The 19,841-nt window shown below is 40.8% G+C and overlaps 1 protein-coding gene across 1 annotated transcript in view; it reads right to left on the reverse strand.

Annotated features, from left to right (window-relative positions):
* The window catches only part of LOC122869241 (inositol 1,4,5-trisphosphate receptor type 1-like), a 69,645-nt gene that overhangs the window by 26,291 nt on the left and 23,513 nt on the right, over nucleotides 1-19,841 (reverse strand). The window contains 28 exon segments of the mRNA XM_044182032.1: nucleotides 2,118-2,250; nucleotides 3,821-3,868; nucleotides 9,304-9,339; nucleotides 10,066-10,177; nucleotides 10,268-10,416; nucleotides 10,496-10,680; nucleotides 10,911-11,031; nucleotides 12,366-12,494; nucleotides 12,600-12,725; nucleotides 13,297-13,548; nucleotides 13,639-13,839; nucleotides 13,959-14,084; nucleotides 14,177-14,314; nucleotides 14,433-14,507; nucleotides 14,610-14,783; nucleotides 14,985-15,150; nucleotides 15,235-15,289; nucleotides 15,378-15,510; nucleotides 15,628-15,818; nucleotides 15,903-16,056; nucleotides 16,163-16,304; nucleotides 16,419-16,670; nucleotides 16,912-17,106; nucleotides 17,805-17,924; nucleotides 18,456-18,520; nucleotides 18,522-18,629; nucleotides 19,272-19,430; nucleotides 19,644-19,785. Coding sequence (XP_044037967.1) covers nucleotides 2,118-2,250; nucleotides 3,821-3,868; nucleotides 9,304-9,339; nucleotides 10,066-10,177; nucleotides 10,268-10,416; nucleotides 10,496-10,680; nucleotides 10,911-11,031; nucleotides 12,366-12,494; nucleotides 12,600-12,725; nucleotides 13,297-13,548; nucleotides 13,639-13,839; nucleotides 13,959-14,084; nucleotides 14,177-14,314; nucleotides 14,433-14,507; nucleotides 14,610-14,783; nucleotides 14,985-15,150; nucleotides 15,235-15,289; nucleotides 15,378-15,510; nucleotides 15,628-15,818; nucleotides 15,903-16,056; nucleotides 16,163-16,304; nucleotides 16,419-16,670; nucleotides 16,912-17,106; nucleotides 17,805-17,924; nucleotides 18,456-18,520; nucleotides 18,522-18,629; nucleotides 19,272-19,430; nucleotides 19,644-19,785 — 3,887 coding nt within the window.

Raw genomic sequence — 19,841 nt, forward strand, 5'->3', positions numbered from 1 at the left:
AAAATAGCCAAAAATGCTAATGATAATCCTGAGTGGGATATAAGATGTTTAATGAGCTAGACAATGGTGCAATGAAGAAAAAGATCATTTTGGTCTTACTTTACAGTACTTGCTAGCTTATTTTACAATATCTGCAAATGCAGCAGCCTGATAAATTTTGTATTTATCTACATATTATCTACGGTTTTCTTATTCTAGCCTGCCCCTTGCACTTAGGGCATTTTTCTTATTTTATAAAAAAATACATTTTTCATATTTGACACACCAAACTGCAAAGCTTGATATTGAGATTTGACATACCATTGCACACAGCAACCTAAAATCAAACAAGGAAAAATATATCCTTTCAGATATGATTCTTTTAATCATACAGGGCAAAGACATTTATTGATTCAGGTTGAAGGGACAGTTCACCCCAAAAACAAAAATACATATTTTTCCTCTTACTTGTAGTGCTATTTATCCATTTAGATTGTTTTGGTGTGAGTTGTCGAGTTTTGGAGATATCAGCCGTAGAGATGTCTAAAAATGTTTAATATAATGGAATTATATGGCACTCGGCTTGTGGTGCCAAAGAACTACATTTGAAAAACTCAACAACAATGTCTCTTTCCAGGAATCATGACCCGGTTTACTCAAGATAATCCACATATTTGTTGTGAGCCGTTTCATGTAGGAACTATTTTGTTTCTACTGATAGTTCCTACATGAATCTGCTCACAACAAGGTCTGTGGATTATCTTGAGTAACCAGGTCATGATTTCTGTAAAAAGACATTGCTGCTGAGTTTTTCAAATACATTTTGTTGGCACTTTGAGCACCACAAGCCGAGTTCCATATAGTCCCATTATATAAAAAAAATGCAGACATCTCTACGGCTGGTATCTGCAAAACTCGACAACTCACACCAAAATAAAAAGATAAATAGCACTACAGGTAAGAGGAAAAATATGTATTTTTGTTTTTGGGGTGAACTGTCCCTTTAACATAAAGGACAGATTATTTGTCCAAAGTCCAAAATGATTTACTTAACAGGCCACAAGCTCACTAAGATTTCTAACTACTGTGATGCTAACCCTGTAAAGTTGTATAATTCATTGTACATGACTTTGCCTGCACAATCCCCCCGAGGCCTTAGCTTCAGGGTACATATGGAATTCTCAGCCTGGCTCTTGTTTCTGCAACAGGTGCAAAGGCTGTTTTTGCAGGAAGTAGCAGCCTGTCACCTAGCAACAGCGAAAAGTGGATCACACAGGGGAGGGGTATACTTCCTGTAGTCTGGAAGTTTGCCAACATCTTGGTGCACATGGGAGAGCTGGTGAACAAGGAACCGGGGTGATTTTCTCTGTGTCTTTGAGTTCATCACAACTGTATAATACACAACTGTATAATACACATAATATGCATACGTCATAGTAAGCTGTCACACCCATGTTACACTGAATATTAAAATACTGCCCTTCGAGCCACAGCAGACAGCATGCCATTCTGGTTACTAGTTCTATATGGCAGCACTGAATTTATATAAAAAGCAGACTCACAGCACATACCATTGGCACCAATATGTCCTCCAAAATCTATATGCAGATAAAATGTAACATATCAGAACCAATAGCTCAAATAGAAGTAGAACACTGCACAGAGATGCATTGCTTCAGTATTTTGACTACAGATAGTAACACAAAGACCATGTTATCAGGTAATAAGATAAGTGTTGTGCTCTGTGTGCTCAAAGGCAGCTCACAGCACAACTCTGATGACCGGCTCAGGGCTAGACAGATCAGATAGAGTCCCATCCTTATATAACATTATTGAGAGAACCTTGCCTTACTACGACTTCAGGGGCAGAAAACATTTTGGCTAACCAAAAGGAAAAGGTTTATTTAGACTCCGAGAGTTGTAGTAGTAGTAGTCTGCAGCAAAGTCATGCTTCTCTTTGGCAGAGGCCTTTGGTTAATGCTTCACAGAAACATCAGCTCAATTACAGATGTTGAAATCAGTGTTTTTATGGCCTTGTGTGCGCTAACTAAACTGCACTCATTTCCTGCTGCAAAAAATTTGCAACAAACTTCTGTGTTAAGTGTCGAAATTGAGCAACAACAGCCATGGTGTCCCACCTGATTGGTTTTTGCTTGGTCCTACCGGACTGAGGGGGCCATTGCTAAATGACGTCAGGCTGTCCCTCCGCCCACCACTTCGATGAAAGTTGCCATAGTAACGGTTCACCAGAATCTGTCTCAGTGCCTCGCCCTACGAGAGGAAAAGAAAGGGAAGGATGTAATGATGTGATGTCAGCAACGGGGAGAGGAGATGTTGTATAACAGGGATAACAAGCATCATCAGAGAGAACATTTTAGATACCAAAACACACCCATTGACCTCAGAATACGATAGCCTGCCTGCTATTACGACCACGCTCTGTAATCCATAGTTATGGAGTAACTACATATCAACTTTTCATTTTAAATACTGAATTCAAATAATTCCTAAATTTCTATGCAAGGACAACTTGCAGGCATATCCTAAAGTTTATGTAATTTACCACCCACCCGACCAACATTGTTACGGTTATCATCAGCAGCAGTGACCCTGTGTAGTGACAATGTGAGGTTCTGGTTTTCACTTAGACAGACCTGGGGCCAGCCCTCCCACACTATGACTCATCCACTGTTGAGCAGTCAGCAGCACGACTTTGTCGTTGTTATGGCAACCGCAACCCGTAGCTACCTGACAGACCTCCCATGGGATAAAGTGTAGGAAATGAAAGAGGGTTTTTTTTGTGTTTGTGCGTGATTACGTGCAAATCATTGTCAACTGTGGGTGGTCCTCGATAGACGACAGCCGCATTATGTAAGCTCTGCTGCCATAGTTATGCTCTGGAGGTCAAGATTAGTTCATGTAGGAGGTGTGAATAAGACTATTCTCATCTTTTATTGGCAGGAGGTTCATCAACTGTATGTACTGTGTGTAACAGCACAGTAAGATCAGTCGTCGTCAGAAGATGATTCCCTGGTCTCATTGGGGAAACACTGCCTTTTTTCTTCTTGAGTCATGAGCCAAAATCCTTATGGTTTCCTGTCTGAACGTCATCTAAACTGTTGGCACAAACCTGGCCTCTATCAAGGATTAGCAACTTACTGAAACTATGAAACCATCATGCTGGCACTTTATACCTGATGACTCTTAATAACAATCCAAACAGAATTTTCATTATGCAGTTTTTTTTTTAACTTGATGAATTTGTTGAACTTATTTGCCAAAACAAAGTTGGTGATTAATAAAAAATACATTTTAGATATGGTGAAATTACTACCCTCCTGAAACAGATGCAGGACTGTGAATAACATGATGAGGACTGCTTGTTAGGGACATTTAATCAACAGCTTAACAGCCGTTGAACATTCCTGCTTGCTAAATTATGCTCTTCTCTTGGAGATGATAATTATATATTGACAAACTCCAATCGATATTCTTATTCTGGAATATCAATATTAGAGCTTGCCTCTTTAATGGAAACACCTGAGGCTCTGTAAAGTCACTGCATTACCATGAACTCCATGAGAGAAAGGAGACAGAGGGAAATGTGCTGTGGAAGTTATTAAAATGGTTTTCTTTTCATCTTTCAGTTAAACTTTAGTTAGCTGTGACTGAGTGGTAAGTTGTTACTGAAAGCAGTGAAGGGGAGTGATCTAAAACACAAAAAAAACAGGAAAAAGGTAATTTTTTTCATTCAAGATGCATGGTGTATGTCTAAAACGTGATGTCTCACTATGAATCTCTGAGTTTTGAGTTAAGCTGCCATGCTGTTATGAGTACCTACCCTCTTCTGGTCCTCCAACAACTTCTCAGGCTGGTTCTGATCCAGCTGCTGGGTGCAGTGAGGAGTGTGAGCACAGTGATCCAACAGATACAAACACAGGGTTAGTATTCATGCAGCGCAGGAAAAGGCAATTGCCAGGTTAATAACCACATCATGTACTTACTCAACAGTTTTAAGTGGTCATGCAAAGGTCTGCCCGGTGTGAATTGTCATGCATTTACTGCTATGTCAGAAACCAGGGAAGCGTTATGGTTGTGGAGGGTTTAGAGAGCTGAGACAGGAGATGTGTACAGTGTTGACTAAAATGTTGAAAGATATGTCCAGTGTGGTTTGATCTTTTGTTCATTTTCTAAATTCACTTAACATCACTTTAAGTTATTTTTCTTATGTTTTTATAACCTTAGATATTTTCTTTTTTCCTTCATTTTAGCTGATTTTCTTTAAAAAAGGAGTAGTTAGACATTTTGGGAAATATACTTATTTGTTTTCTTGCCGAGAGTTAGTAAATATGAAGGTGGAGCTAAAGCAGTAGCTTAGCATAAAGACTGGAAACAGGGGGAAACAGCTAGCCTTGCTCTGTCCAGCACCTCTAAAGCTCAATTATTAACATAATCTCTAGTTTGTTTAATCCTTACAAAAACTGAAGCGTAAAACTTAAACTTCCTAGAGTCTGCGCTGGTCACGGTGATGGCAAGACCCCAGCAAGTCAAGAAAGAGAATAAGCATATATCCCAAAATTTCGAACTATTCTTTTAATATTTAAAGAAAATACAAAAACTGGGCAAAAACTGAGAAAAAACTGAAATCACACTGGAACAGTCATTTAAAGTCAGGGATGAGTAAACACAAGGTGAGAGGTTCTCACATGGGCCATGTTCTGAGCAAAATGAAACACACAATGATCAAATCTAGACTATTAAGAGCTGTTGTTTTCCCTGGTTCATTTTCTAATTTCCTTAATGGTTCACAAAAACAATGGGGATTCAGGTTAAACACCATTTTGCAGTATGAAAATCCAGTACCTCTATGTACATTATGTGTTCACTGAGGGAAAAGGAAATTGGTAAATGGCAATGCTCCACATAAATTGTTATGCAAAAAGAGTTACATAATCACACCAAAAGAAACCAGGTCACTAAACCAGTGACACAGAGCTCCTTAGTGGCCATCTGTCACCAAAAACACAAAGGCCAAGAGACAGAGCAAGTGAAAGACAGAAAGGGTGAGAGAGCAAGAATAATAAACACACTAGGATTTACAAAGTTTGACAGTTGAACTAGTCTCTCTCTGTTGGTATGTAGTGTTTCTTCTGTATGCACTAAATATGGTATGTTACCAGGGTTTTATCTATATAATGTAATGACTCTGTTATTTACTTTTCGAGAGGCGCAAACTTGAGCCACACCAGTCAGACTCACGTCACATATCTGACGTCTTTCGATAAACTTTACAAAAATCAAAAAAAGGCTTAAATCACAATCACTGTGATTTTCCCTGGATTTTAGCATTTTCACTTAACTTGGCTTGTTAACTTCCCCTAGACCAAATAGTAAAAAATTTTGCTACTGGACTTTCGTTGAGGCAGTTGCACAGAAAGGAAGCATCATTATAAACTCCCCCATCAGTTGGTGTCTAAAAATACGCCTCACTGCTTGATAGAAATAAGATGGTGAGGATCTGAACATTTAGCTGGGCAACATGAGACGGAGGCCTCTGTAAACGAGGATCATGGTGCCACTGAAATTCAACTAGTTTAGAGAGTTTGAAGCCACATGACCATCATGCTAGTGAATTACTCTGAACTACAGATAGGTGACACTTCACTTAGTTTCTACAAGTTTCTAGAACTGTTTTGGAGGAAAGTAACACAATTCTTCCAAAAGATATTCCCTCATTTGGTGTTTTGATGATGGTGGTGGAGAGCGTTGTCTAACATGTTGTTCCAAAAATCACACATAGGTGTTCAACTGGATTGAGATCCGGTGACTGTGAAGGCTGTACATGATTCACATCCTTTTCATACTCACATATAGGTTCCTTAAACAGTGCAGTACAAACTACAGTACACTCTGGACCTTGCTTATGTATTATACAGTATAGCTGCACTGACAAAAGACATTTGTGCAGAGTCCCCTGCTCAAAAATAGCACACAGCCCCTAGCCCGACACAGAACATCTTCACCCCAGGAATTAAATGCTCCCCAAACTCAAAAGCTTGATGTCCTTTGAAAACTATTTATTATTAGAATTAATAAAAACAGGACCGTTTTCAGCTTTGTGACAGTATATTTTTTCAGATACTTGAATGGGTTTTTAATTTTTTTTTAGCTTAAGAAATATGAGAATTTGCTCAACCCATATAGGAACACTACAATTTTAGAGGTACATGCCCAGTGATCTCTCTCTGTCTCTCTCTGTATGAGAGAGACAGAGAGAGATCACTGAGAGAGAGAGAGAGAGAGAGAGAGAGAGAGTTTGTTTGTCAGTGTGGGTGGGGGCAGGGGCAAAAGCATAGTGAGACAGATCAAGAAAGTGAAAGTGACAGACATAGACACAATGTGAAAGAAGAAAGGGAAAACACAGAATATACTCACATAAATGCTTTGGAATGCACAAAATGCAAATGCAAACGTTTCTAATATTTCCAGTACTTTCGTTGACGAGCAAACCTCAAAGTTTATGACTTGTACTCGGCTTAGCACTTGAGAAATTATTTGGATTTTTAGTGTCAAGATGTCAAACTTACTTTTGACACGTGCAACAATTGATTTGATCCCACCTGAAGACAACTTAGTAGGACAGAGTTCAACAGCAGGTCAGGGGGCTGCACACTCAGTACTCAACATTTTCCACAAGTCTGTGGACACCACATCCAACCACAAAGCAATATGCTGATCAGAGTAGATATGTGCAGTTAATCAGCCCCAGTCTGACCATAGACACCACAGAGTAACCCCTCACAGCTGCCACATCCGCCCCTATTGCAGAGCATTCCACCAAACTGGAAACTCCCCGGGGCAAACCCCTGATCATGCTCGCACCTCTCAGTTCAACAATGGAGGAAATAAATGAGCGTGCACACACATGCACATAGAGTGCATTCTACGTAATTAGGTGACTTTTCTAAAAGTGCGTAAATAAACATGTCATTGAGTCTTTGCAGGCTGAGACTGAGTCATAGTTAAACCAGTGGTGAATGACATGAAAACTGGGGTTTACCACTTGGCAGCTCGTTATGCGCAGACAGAAATGCAGACTAAATTAAAAGACTGTGCCTCTGTCATTTTCATTGCAACTGACATACTTCTATACCAGCACTGTAAAATTAATTTCTGTCTTGAACAGAGTGAGCAATGCATCTAAAAGTCGAAAGAAGATTTTTTTCTTCTAAATCCGTCCACCGGCAAGCTTGCCAAGGGAAGAAACAGGGAGGTGAAAGGGATGAAACATGACTTACTTCCAACACGGCGGGCTTGCATAACTGCTTTGACTAGACCATGCACACGCACACACACGGCCAGGTGAAGAGGGGAGACAGAAAGCAAAAGCTCAACACTGTGTATCCTGAACTCCTCTGGCTCTTACATAAGTCTGACAGCCAAAGAGCAATGGATTTAGCTGATAATCACCTCCCTGACATTTAGCAACAGTATCGGTGTGGTTTGCACACATTGGGGAGGTCAAAAATACATCTCTTGCTATCTCCATTTCAAAAAAATGCCTTGATAATAACTTGCAGAATACTACTGTATAGATCAACCTCATGTGACACATATAAGCCATGTGTCCTATTCAGCAAGCTCACATATTCACCGTTCCTCTTTAATCATATACTATGCTATTCTGCTTTACTCAAAGGGCAACAGAAGAGACATCAGCCAACGATGCACTTTCATATCACACCTACGCAAACACTCACAGCCGACTCCATTAAGTTTACACAGAGTGGGTGTGTGTTTGCATCCAAGTGAGAAAGTGTGTGAGTGGAAGTGGGGAGTATTTGGAGTCGTTGAGGAATTGTGTCACAATGATTTAATGGCGCCAAAAGGGGAAAAAGAGGAGAAAAAGGGGCATGGGGGTGGGGCACTCTTACATCAGAGCTGCTTTTCATGTGTAGAGAGACAGAGATACAACATTTAACAGGTGTGTGTAGGGATCATTTCTCTCTCACACATGCAAACAGCCCTTCAGCTCCCACCCCTCCACCCCCATGACTGCAACTTACATTTATACACACAGGTGCACACACACACACACACACAGACAGACACACATACACACACGCAGGCAGTGTGCGTAAACAGCTCCTCCACACTTTTATTGGCAATTACTGCTGAAGGTCACACATCAGCGGAGGGGCTGAGTTCCAGGAAAAAAAGCCTGGTTCTTATGTAACCTCAGCCCAGAGTTGGCAGGGGCCCAGGAATCGTGCAGCTCTCAAGCAAGGAAAACTAGGACACAGCCTCAATGACTGCCACAGCCCCTCACAGCCCCACACACTTACAACACGTACACAGTCACAGTGCCCTCTATTGGCCCCTAAAGCAGATACAGGGGAAACACCCTACAAAAACATGAACATTGACAGAGACAATAAAACACCTTGATGAAAAGAAAAAGAGAGGGACGGAAGTGATATGGCTTTTGTGGCTTTACTATATTCACCATCATCTTTTAGTGTAACCAGACATGGCCATTTTCCCCTGAACTGTTTGGAACAGATATGGAATGCCAGCCTATTTATTATTGTGAGCTCATTATCATTTTAAAAGTTATCACAGATTAAATGTAATGACAATTTCTTTTTATGTGTGCCACATGGTTATGTATATGATTATTGTCAGTTGATCAATGCTGCATTCCGTTGTTCATTTTGTGTCTCTTATTTTTCTTTATTCATGTCTTTTTTATTTCTAATTAGTAAAAGCCTCAGAGAGGTCATGACGTCTCTTTTCACATCTGCTAGGAGTGTAAAATGAAATGTGACATCAGTATTAAACTGGAGTTAATGTTCAAATATACAGTAAATATGTCCCAAAATGACTTATTTGATATGGTGCTTACATTGGCAGAAATTAGGGCATCCAGTGTGAGAACAGTGAGCAGAGGCAAATGCTGCACTGGCAGTTTGCCCAGCCAGCAAGTGACTCACCTTGGAACTTGGAATAACACAACTCTCTTGGGCAACACGCAGTCAGCCACAGCACTCATCTCCCTACAGTATCTCTCTCTCTTTCTCACCGTTTTCAGTTGATCTAAACACCGGTTTAAGGCAGACAGTGCAGCAGGTGTGTAAGACAGAATCAGCCTACCAGTATTTGTTACCAGCTGTGCCTAGAGCCTCCGCTACCTACAGCACACAGCCACAGCAGCTGCCACAGTACAGATACAGAACAACTACTAGTGTAACACAGACATAACAGCCAGACAGACATAGCAACCCAGGGAAACAAGGGCATGAATAGAAGAAAAAGAGAAACAACCTTAGGCATATCCATCTCATCATCAAAGGCCCTGAGCTGAAAGAGAACAGAGGGTTTAAGGAGTTAGATAACAACACAGGAAGGAGGAAGCTAAAGCAGAGGTCAATGATACAGCATGACATGTTAGTTAAGTGAGTTAAGACTGTGGAGATACTTATCAAACTTCAGCAGCACAGAAGGAATAGTATTTATGAATAGATATTTCCCACAGTGCAGAATTAGTGCAGTCTCATACAGTGGTGAGTGTGGCTGAAAGCATTTCTGCTGAGAAGTGTTCAGTCCTGCCTTATTGACTGCAGAGGTGAATGTGACAGAAAGAACAAGCCAATTCCTTTCAAAATAAGGTTACTCTTAGCAATTACTGTGTTAAGAGTGTGTGTGTGATGCAGTCTGCCTGATGCTGTAAAATCACATACAACCATGGATCCTTAATTTATTGACATCATAAATCTTGTCATATATGAAAACATATTGTATGTATCTCATTTTGCTGTTTTTGTGTAAAGACTTGTGCTACTTGCATTTCAATTAAAATATTAGGAGTAGGACTGGTCTTGAAATGAGAGGAATCTCGAGCATAAGAAATCCATTCAAAATATACTGTTTTACTCATAGTTTCTGAAAAGTACAAAATACATTATAATATAATTTTTAGAACTGTATTTATGCATTATATACAATACAATATACAGTATATGCACATTCATACCGTGTTCATGAAGTATAGCACCCCACCATTCTGTGCTTGGCAGCTTCTCCTACCTTCTCTCCATAACCACGGTCTTTTGTCATCATCTCTCGCAGTGTTTGCAGAACTTTGATGCACAGTCGCTCCTCATTTTCCTCCAGCAGCTGCTTGGTATGTTTGATCAGCCTGAACAAGTACATTAGTTCACAAGTCTAATTTATAATACGTATGCGTCAATAACATATATATTTAGCTGAAGAAGGTATCAGGACTTACTTGCATATAAAACCTCCACTCTCACACTTCTTGCGTGAGTCTGTGTTTTCAGGGAAGAGCAGCTCGGGCCGATGCAGCACGTCCACCAGAACTGACAACTCAGCCTGGACCAACGGGCGCAGACGGTCCTCAAGAGCTGACACAATGTCCTACAGTCCAGACAAACATCCTTACTGCTTGAATGATTTAACACACGTAAGTAAGCAAACACGTGCACAAATACTGTACCTGCAGCCTCTCAATGATGTTCCTGTAGTCCCGTGAAGCGGTCACCACAGAGTCTCTGCGGGCAGCATTGCGAGCAGAGAGTCTCCAGCTCATGGCTGTCTTCTGGACAATGTTGTTGGACTTCACAAACAGGTTGTTCACCTGGTTGTCCAGGTCCACAGGGATGGCTATTGCTCTGCCTTTGGCTGGCGGGTATACACAGAGACACACACGAGCAGTGTGAAGATAAATCAGCTCCAGTAACTTTTGCTTAAAACTCTCTCCTTACTAGATGCAATAAAGAATCATGACTTAAAATACAAACTGTTAAACCTACTGTACATGATGGACTGATTTAGACATTAAAAGTAAAAACTTGTGAGACTGGACTTTTTTTTTAAGTTGATGTGAGTGTTGAGAAGGATCTTGATCTTACCGACATCAGAGAGCACCTTGATACAATTCTCCACACAGCCCTTCTGGACAGGTATCAACCAGTTACAATGGTAGACCCTGAACACTGCCTGCAACAGCTGTACAAAGACTGGCTGCCTGGTCTGAGAAGAAGAAAAAAAGTAGAGAGGCTGTAGATTATTATATTTATCTAAATGGACTAACTTTTTTTAGTCTTGAAAGAAAGAAAGATGTCCCTTGACAACATGAAAGATACCCATCTGTCATCTACAGCACCAACAATCTGGACCACAGGCTTTGCCTTTTAGTAGCACACACACACACACACACACACACACACACACACACACACACACACAGAGAGTGATGTGACAGCACCTGTAGTGAGAACAGCATGCTGTGGTTTACTTTTCCAGGAGACCCATCAATCCCTGAGCAGACATTCGCCCAAACCTAGCCCCAGTGAAAATCAGTTCTATTGAACTTTCATCTCAGAATACTCACACATACATAAATATTTTACACTATTTTACACCCAACAAGAATCTGCAACACCAAACTCTGTGTTTTCCCTGCTCAATTAAATTACAAAAAATACCTGAAACATTTTCCCCAACAGAGAGGCCTGCAGCAGAGGATACAAGTAGTGAAGAAATAAAACATGTACGGAAAATAACCACGATGCATCACACACATACTTCCAAATACATTTCTATAGATTTCAGAGACAACTGTTATTTATGGAGACATGTAAAGTGCTCTATAATGCAAACCTTGAATTTGTAAAACAATATGATTGTGTGATTGCATCAGAGATGACTGAAAAGATTATTATTATTTGAACAAATGACCTGTCACAAAGTTTTCAATAGAGTACTGAAAATCTATTTTCTATTATCTATTTCAATGCATGTATGAAAGTTTGCTTATACAGTATAATAATAAAAAGGGGAACTTTTTATGTATCTACAAAGGAAATGATTATTCAGCACAACTGGATGCCAAAAATCACAATCACAACTAACTGGTCTTAGCTTTGTAATGCCTGATTGGCTCTATAGGAGCATGACCAACATAACTCTGACACATACAAATGGGAAGAGAAGGGGAACATTCATTCTTCCTAACCACCCGCAACGATGTTAATCAGAAGATCAAAATTCTCAGAAATTTGACGGAAGCACAGATTTGACCACTTACAGGAAGCACTTAATATGAAAAACACTACCAAGGATGGTTTGGTTTTAATCTAAAAGTCAGGCTTTTGAATGGGGAGTTTCTCCGGAGAGTCATGCTATTTAGGTTGAAATTACATAGGATAGCTAATACATATTCTATCTGTACTTACATTCTTTCTGATGGCCACCTAAAGCACAACCCACACTGTACATTAGCAGGCATTAGCCAGTATTTACATGAAGAATTTGCTTTTTTTCTTGCGTAGTGTTTCCTCTTAAGATAGTGGGTCGTTACATACCTGCAGGCTGGTGCTCTGGTCAGAGAAAGGTGAGCTGAAGAAAGTTGTTACAATGCCCATGACTGTCTCTGTCACATAGCGCTCCAGAACGGTGTCAGCATGCTTACGGTCACTTGTATTGTTGCACACCTGTAAACACCAAAGCATAACAAAATTACTCATATTTTGACAATCCTCATTTTCGAAGTGATGTTTTAAGTCCAAGTTGCCATAAAGCTGCCCAGTGTTCCTTACTCTGCAAATGTCAACCAGGAAGTTCTCAAAGAGTTTCCACATGTGGTTGGAGGTATAGATCTCCTTCATTTCCACCTCAGTGTCCACATAGCAGTGGTTCAGGAAGTTGATATAGGCGATCTTCACCTGAAAAATTAGGATTATGGTAAATGTGGTGGTGGGTTAGGGTTAGTCAGGGATGGTTAGCAGTCAAAATACATCAATTCCCTAAACCGAAGCCAATACTAATGGTAGAATCTGTTAAGATAGTGCTTTGAAAATAAAATGTTTTAATTGCAAAGTATGCACAGTACAGAAGCTACAATGTTAAAGATAAACACAACAAAAAATGTACCAAAAAAACCTTAAATGGACAGTGAAACATAAAGAATACACAACAATAACAAGTCCATCATATGTAACATTGAGCTAACAAATGAATGTGATCTTGATAGCAATAGACCATGTTCTTAACAACTCTTATCTTGTCAGTTGGCATAATTGTGTTGCTTCAATACATGATAATCAAAGAAAATCAATCTGATTTTTTCATGATAGATATTAACTGATTATGCTACTGTGAATGTGGTGTTATAATTATGGAATTCAGATGCAGTGAGAATTGTTCAGTAAGCTTCTGTATTTACAGAGTGCCGACTCTGCTTCATAAATGGCTTATTGTTTTCTCATAGCTGCCTCTGTCTGAGGCTTGTCTCACCTCAGGAATGCAGTCCTCATGGGTCACCACCCGCACTATGTCATCCAGTGGTAACAGGGAGTTACACTTGATCTCTGTGTAGACGTTCTTGCCCTCAGTGCAGACAGCCAAGAGCTCTACCAAGTGTATGTGGTACATCAGAGGGCTGTTCTCATCCATGCGGTCTCGCTCTGATCGCATCATCTGCACCAGCGTCTGGAAGGAGGCGCGGTCATTATAGAAGACCAAAACATCTTCGCCAGCATTCACGAGCTGCAGGAAACAAATATACATGATTATATCGGGACACAATGAGACTGTAGCATAATTCAAACATTAGAAAAGGCAGTAACAAGGCATGACCTCTGCCATGACGATGTCCTGGCACTTTTTGATGAATTTATTCTCTGCTTTGACAATAGTCTGAAGGAACTTTAGATACTGGACGTTGCGGCCATGTGTTTCGATGCAGTGGACAAAGTGCTGAACTACACGCTCATTTATCTCACTGCACAGCTGGAAGTTGTTCATGAAGATATGCTGCATGGTGACGGCTTCTAAAATCTGAACAAAAGAAAAAAAAAAGAGAGGAATACCAGTACAGAATGACATTGTTTAAAGTCAAAATCAGCAATTTTCAATAGTGGGTATCAAGTGGTACGTCGTTCGGCAGGACTGCTCACCCCTGGGTTGAGGAAAAGATTGATGTGCTTGTGCAACAGGGCTTGGTTCTGCTGGTTTCCTGCACAGAAATTCTGTAGAAACTGATGGGCTAGCTTCATGATATCCTGCATACGCAAATCTTCTCCCTGGTGGGAAAAATGGCCGAAGTGAAGGTTTGTTTACTTTTCCACACAAAAAGAACGTCATTGAACAACCTTTCATTGAAAGCTATTGATACCTTCTCGTAGGGGATCTGTAGGAGCTCCAGGACGACAGCATGAGCCCCCATGTTCCTCAGCAGCCTCTGTTGCTGTTTCTTGCTCTTCCTACCTGACAGACCTTCTTGGACACATAGCCTGCTGAGTCGCAGCAGAATCTGATAGAGAGCAGTGAGAAAAGAAAGAAAGAAAATGTGAGGAGGTGAGGTTTGTGGGAAATAAGTCTCAAGGGCAGATAAGAGCTTGTTAACCATACTTATGAAATAAGATAGTTACCTCCTTTACCACCCTGTAGTTGTAACTGCTGGTACTTTCTGCTTTCTTTGGTTTGTCTGTGCTCCCTGAATCCCCCTACAGAGAACACCAGAAACAAAGTATCAGAGAAAAAAGGCCGTACTCTAGCTGGCTTTTCAGTGTATGTGTGTACTTCTTTTGATGTGCAATATACTGCACCTTTTTATGCTCTGACTCAGTTGAGAGCCCCTCTCCTGCGTCCATGCCCTCGTCTGGCCCCTGCCTCTTGTACACCCAGAGCTCAGACTTCTCTACAATAGAGCGCAGCTGGTCCAGGTCTGACTTTATTTGCTTGTAATTTTCCACATCTTGGCTGGTGACCAGCAGCTGGACCTGTGAACTCATATATGTTAAAGTATAAAGCACAGAGCAGACAAACTGCAATGGCAAGATTATGCTGATTCCACATTCAAATGTTACTGTAAATGTATTTGTGTATGTATGCATGCAAGGAATCGGATGCACATAAAATTGGACTTAAAATGGTTTGATTTTCAGCTTCAGTTTTTACATGTGTATGAGTTGTTGGGATACCTGCTTAAAAGCCTGCAAGACCTCCTGCCTTTGGCTGAAGTGCCTAAAGAGCAGGTGGAGGGCTCTGGACACCAGAGGAGGATAGTCATGCATGGTTAAGTGGAGAAGGACCCTCAAGAAGGTACGGCCACCATGATCATCCAGGTCCAGCGGGGTGTTCTCTTCACTAGACGGACACAGAGCACATACTCAAATGAAAACACATTGTCTTTCTTGTATATTGTGACTCTTTTATTGAAACTGGGATTACCTTCCACCAAATATCCCCTCTGCCTGCTCTTCTATGTGCTCAAAATCCAAAGCTCCTGGAATAAAAAAAAAATAATTGTTATCAACACCTTCAATTTTATTGGCACTACATTTGTGTAAAATGCAGCCATATGTTAACCTGACCTGGCATATTGTTTGGTCCTTCCACTGCTCCAGTTATAGATAATTCACTCTGGGAGTTGCTCTCATCAAATTCCCTTTTAAATATAGACAGCAGACAGGAGATCCTGTAGTCCAGGCGGACATTCAAGATAAACTACATGGCAGGACAGAAAATAACAGGGTTTTATGTGACTATTTTAGAGGATGGAGGGACTGCGTCTGATATACTGTATGCACTATATAATACTGTATAATATCACATGTCCTTCACCTGCAGGATCTCAATGATCTTGAGCTTGGTGTCCATGACCAGTATGTCCTGTTTCTCAGGTTCAGTCTGGGTCTTGACTGTGTCTCCATTGGAGCTGTTGTTTGAAGTTGTGGGAAGGAAGCCCCCTCCTCTCAGGACTACTTGGGACATCAGCTCTCCTACGCCATGAATGGACCTCATCACATTACTGCCTAGAAACATGCACAAATACAGAGATCAACTTCATGTCCATGAGGGATATTTGGTCCTCCACTGACCAACCATGGCATTCATACCTTTACTCTCATCTTCTTTGTCCAGCTTGTTGAAAGGGAAAATGGTGCTCACATGGACGCAGTCTAGAATAGCCAGTAGGATCTTGGTTAGTCTCAGCAGGTCACTGAAGTTGTAGAAGCCAAAATAAATCAGGTTCCTGGCCAGATTCACAACCTAAACATGGAAGATAGATTAATTAAATAGGTTTGCTGATTGTACCATCAAAACGTGACTACTATGAGATGAGCATGATTATATATCAAGAATGTGCCAGACTGACTTCAAAGGTGAGCTTGTTCTTCTCTTTATCTGCAAAAGGGAAGCTCTGACACACCACATCTCTCAGGTAGTTCTCAACAAATTCCATAGTCTGGCAGAATCGCTCCTTAATTTCATCTTTAGATGTTCCATCATTGTCATAACTACAAGAAGACAACAAAAAAGCACAAATTAATCTTCAACAAAAAACATTTTGCTCTCTACATGAGAGAAATATTCCACAATGAACAATCCATTCAATTTGTCCATTTACGCACTCGTCAATGGCGATCTCTGAGGGGATCTCAGACCAGAGTCGAGCGTATTTGACAGGTGTAACCTGCTCCTGAGGATCACGATCCACATGCATGTGCAGCATCATGCGGCAGAAGGAGGCTCGCAGATCATAGGGCAGGTCTTCATCTGACATGCATCGCAAGATCAGGTCCACATCCAGCTGGCCAGAGATCTTGTTGATTGCCAGGTACTGGCGGTCCAAACACATCCTGGCAAACAGGTTCAGCTGGTACCTGTAGCAGTAAATGCATACAGTTAGAGTCAGACTTACATTTGAAACAGCAAAATGTGCCTGAACTCCCCAAACCCAAGTTGTTTTATCTTCACAGGCAACCTATTCCTCATATACAAAACTATTACAGTCATCAGCACCACATGCTGACTCTCCCCCGACTCAATTTTAAGTCAGATTGGGGAATAGCATTATCTCCTTCATCCCAGACAACCAAATGGAAAAGAAAGACCAGTAACTACCTGTAATAACTGATCACCTCCTGGTCCTCCTTCTGGCCTTCCTTGGCATCCTGGGCCAGCTCCCTGATGCTTTTGCTGCGAATCTCTTTATTGCTGTGTTTCCAGAACAACCAAACCTCCTCCTCATCCTCCTCCGACTCCACAGAGTTCTCCCCGAGCGGCGCACCCTCTATCTCAAATCTCGACAGCACGAGTCTGCAGGAGGAAGGGATTATTTTTTTTGTTAAAGGCTGTCAGAAATAAATGAGTACTTATTTGTGACAAATTTTAATAAAAGCATTGGGATTCGGATACAATGGCTGCCAATGTCATTACGGTCACCCTCAGAAGTTGTGAAAAGAGGATGGGACAAGCCTGGTAAACACATCTGTACTGCTATAGAGACACATCAGCATCTTTAACATATCCCAGTAGGGCTGCAGTTAACAGTTATTTTCACTATTGATTAATCTTCTAGAGCTCAAGGTGATGTCTTCAATTTGCTTAGTTTGCCTGATGAACTGTAGCAAAACTCAACAGATATTAACTTCACAATGATATGAAACAAAGGAAAGCAGCAAAGATCAATTTACTGATTAATCAGAATGGTTGTTGATAAGTTATTTGTCAATCAACTAATTATTTCAGCATCTAATCATTTCAGCACTACATCCCTTAACTTGACTTTACACCTTTGTAAGACATGCATGGTGGCTTTAAAATAAGGACTAATTTTATATGACAAATTACAGATGTTGATTGCAGATATTGTTTAAATGATTAATTCAACATTTGGTTAGGAAGTAAGTGAAATCAGTTTAAATCTATGCCCTCTGTAGATGTCACATAGCGCACATTGGCATTATGAGGAGGATAAGGCAGAAATAGGTGGAGGTATAGGGGGGTTTACTCACTTAGTTTCTATGAGGATGTCTGCGTTAGCTGGATCCAGCACTGCGTTACAGATGAGCTCCTGTGTCACAGGGATGGACTTATTCATTGACACACACAAGTCTGACAGGTAGTCCAGGAACCTGGACACACACACACACACACACACACACACACACACACACACACACACAGATATGCAAAATTCAATCACCCATGATGCTTTATAAAACAAAAAAACTCAAGATCAACTCAAGCACCAGAGACATGCGAGTCTGCAAAAGCATAACATCCTTCCAGAGTGAATAATATGTACCATGTCTAATGACCACACATTCCAACACACTTTCATTTGATCACCTTAAGTACACTATACTGACACATCTTCAGTACAAGTTCACATCTTAAAGTTGTATGTTAAAATAAAATGTTGAATATCCTTACTTGTCAGTTACTGGCTGTGGTAGTTTACACTGTTGTGTGAACACTCTGCTGGCATGGTATAAGTGAACTTATTGTGTGCATGCATATATAGAGGATACTGTATCATCATGTGCAGATTATAATCATGATATAAAAGATGCCTATTATTCCAATTATTTTATATTGATTCTGCCTTTAACCCAGATCACTGTGTTCATGGTGGACATACAGACACACAAAAACACACGAACCTGGGCTCGCGGTTCTTGCGGACCAGGCTAACAAACGTGTCGATCTCTGCAGCAGTGATATGCTTTCTCCAGCAGCTTGCGGTTGTTATGGAGCAGAGCTGTGATTGTGTCCTCAGCCAGGACATCATAGCCAATCTGTTTCTGCATGAAGCGAAACTGTTTGGCTATATACTCCTGTGGGACAGACAGACTAACAGTATGAGCATACACAAAGCAGAACAAGACAGCACAGACTGTGAAAAATGCCATTATTAACCTAGCCTCTTTATCTCTTTACATTCTCTAAGGGGGACTATAAGACATAACCTTATTATGTCTTAATCCATTACTTATATTGACTGATACAGGCCATCTGTGTGCAGAAAAACAGAGCATGTTCAGGACCAGACTGCCTCCTAATTCAATATAATGAAATGACCCTTCTAACAATTACACTGTAATGTGTTTAAGAGAAATCAACTGTTCTTAGAAAATGGGAATGTTGCATTTCACATTTACAAGCATTTGTTATAGGAGGAGCACATATCACTCTGTGGCTCTGTGTATTCGTATTAGCAGAAAATTTAATAATGGGGCTCGGCAGGTGATCCTATGCCAAAATGCACAAGGCATTCAATTACACATTTTAGATTCAGGGGATTTTTAGTTTTGATAATCATATCAGAGCTGCTACAGAACAAAGGCCTCTTTCACTTACTATTAGACTTAATAAAGGAAATTTGGAATGCCCCTTTACACGAACTCCAGTGGCACATACACCCATGTCATACAGTGCCGCTGTTCATAAAGCAGACTTTTTGGCCTAACAAACTGTACCTGGTTCTTGCGGTAGTCCTGCTGAGAGTGACGCAAAACCCTGTAGCACAGGCGGCAGATGTGCCTGAAGGGGGCATGACGCTGGTCAGCCAGTTCCTCAAGTCGCAGCATGGGCCCGTCCCCACTGTCTGTGAATGGAGCCTGCAGCAGCTTGAAGATCTGAATAAGGTTGTGACAGTTGTAACCACACTGAAGTTAAAGCCAAAAAGATACAGATAGCAGGCCTAACAACCATGCCGCTTAGAGTTACGATAAAGAGTGTTACAAAGATTTGGTGAGGAGCTTAAGGGGAGTTCAGTGAGGTCACGTTCAATGGAAAATGTAATCTAAAAGTTTGTTCAAAATGTTACATTCACTATATTAAGGCATTACCTGTTTGAGAATATTCTGTTCTCTCATGAGTTTCTGTCGTTCCCTGTTGGGTTTGTTGACCATGATCTCTAGAACATCCTGCCCATTGTTGGGAATATCCACCACAAAGAACACCAGATCCTCCAGAAGCTTGGTAACCGCTCTGATTGCACATGCAAAAAGAGACACACAAAGCAATAATACATGACTACCTTGTGT

Source organism: Siniperca chuatsi, linkage group LG2 (genome assembly GCF_020085105.1).
Source record: "Siniperca chuatsi isolate FFG_IHB_CAS linkage group LG2, ASM2008510v1, whole genome shotgun sequence".
NCBI classification, from domain to species: domain Eukaryota; kingdom Metazoa; phylum Chordata; class Actinopteri; order Centrarchiformes; family Sinipercidae; genus Siniperca; species Siniperca chuatsi.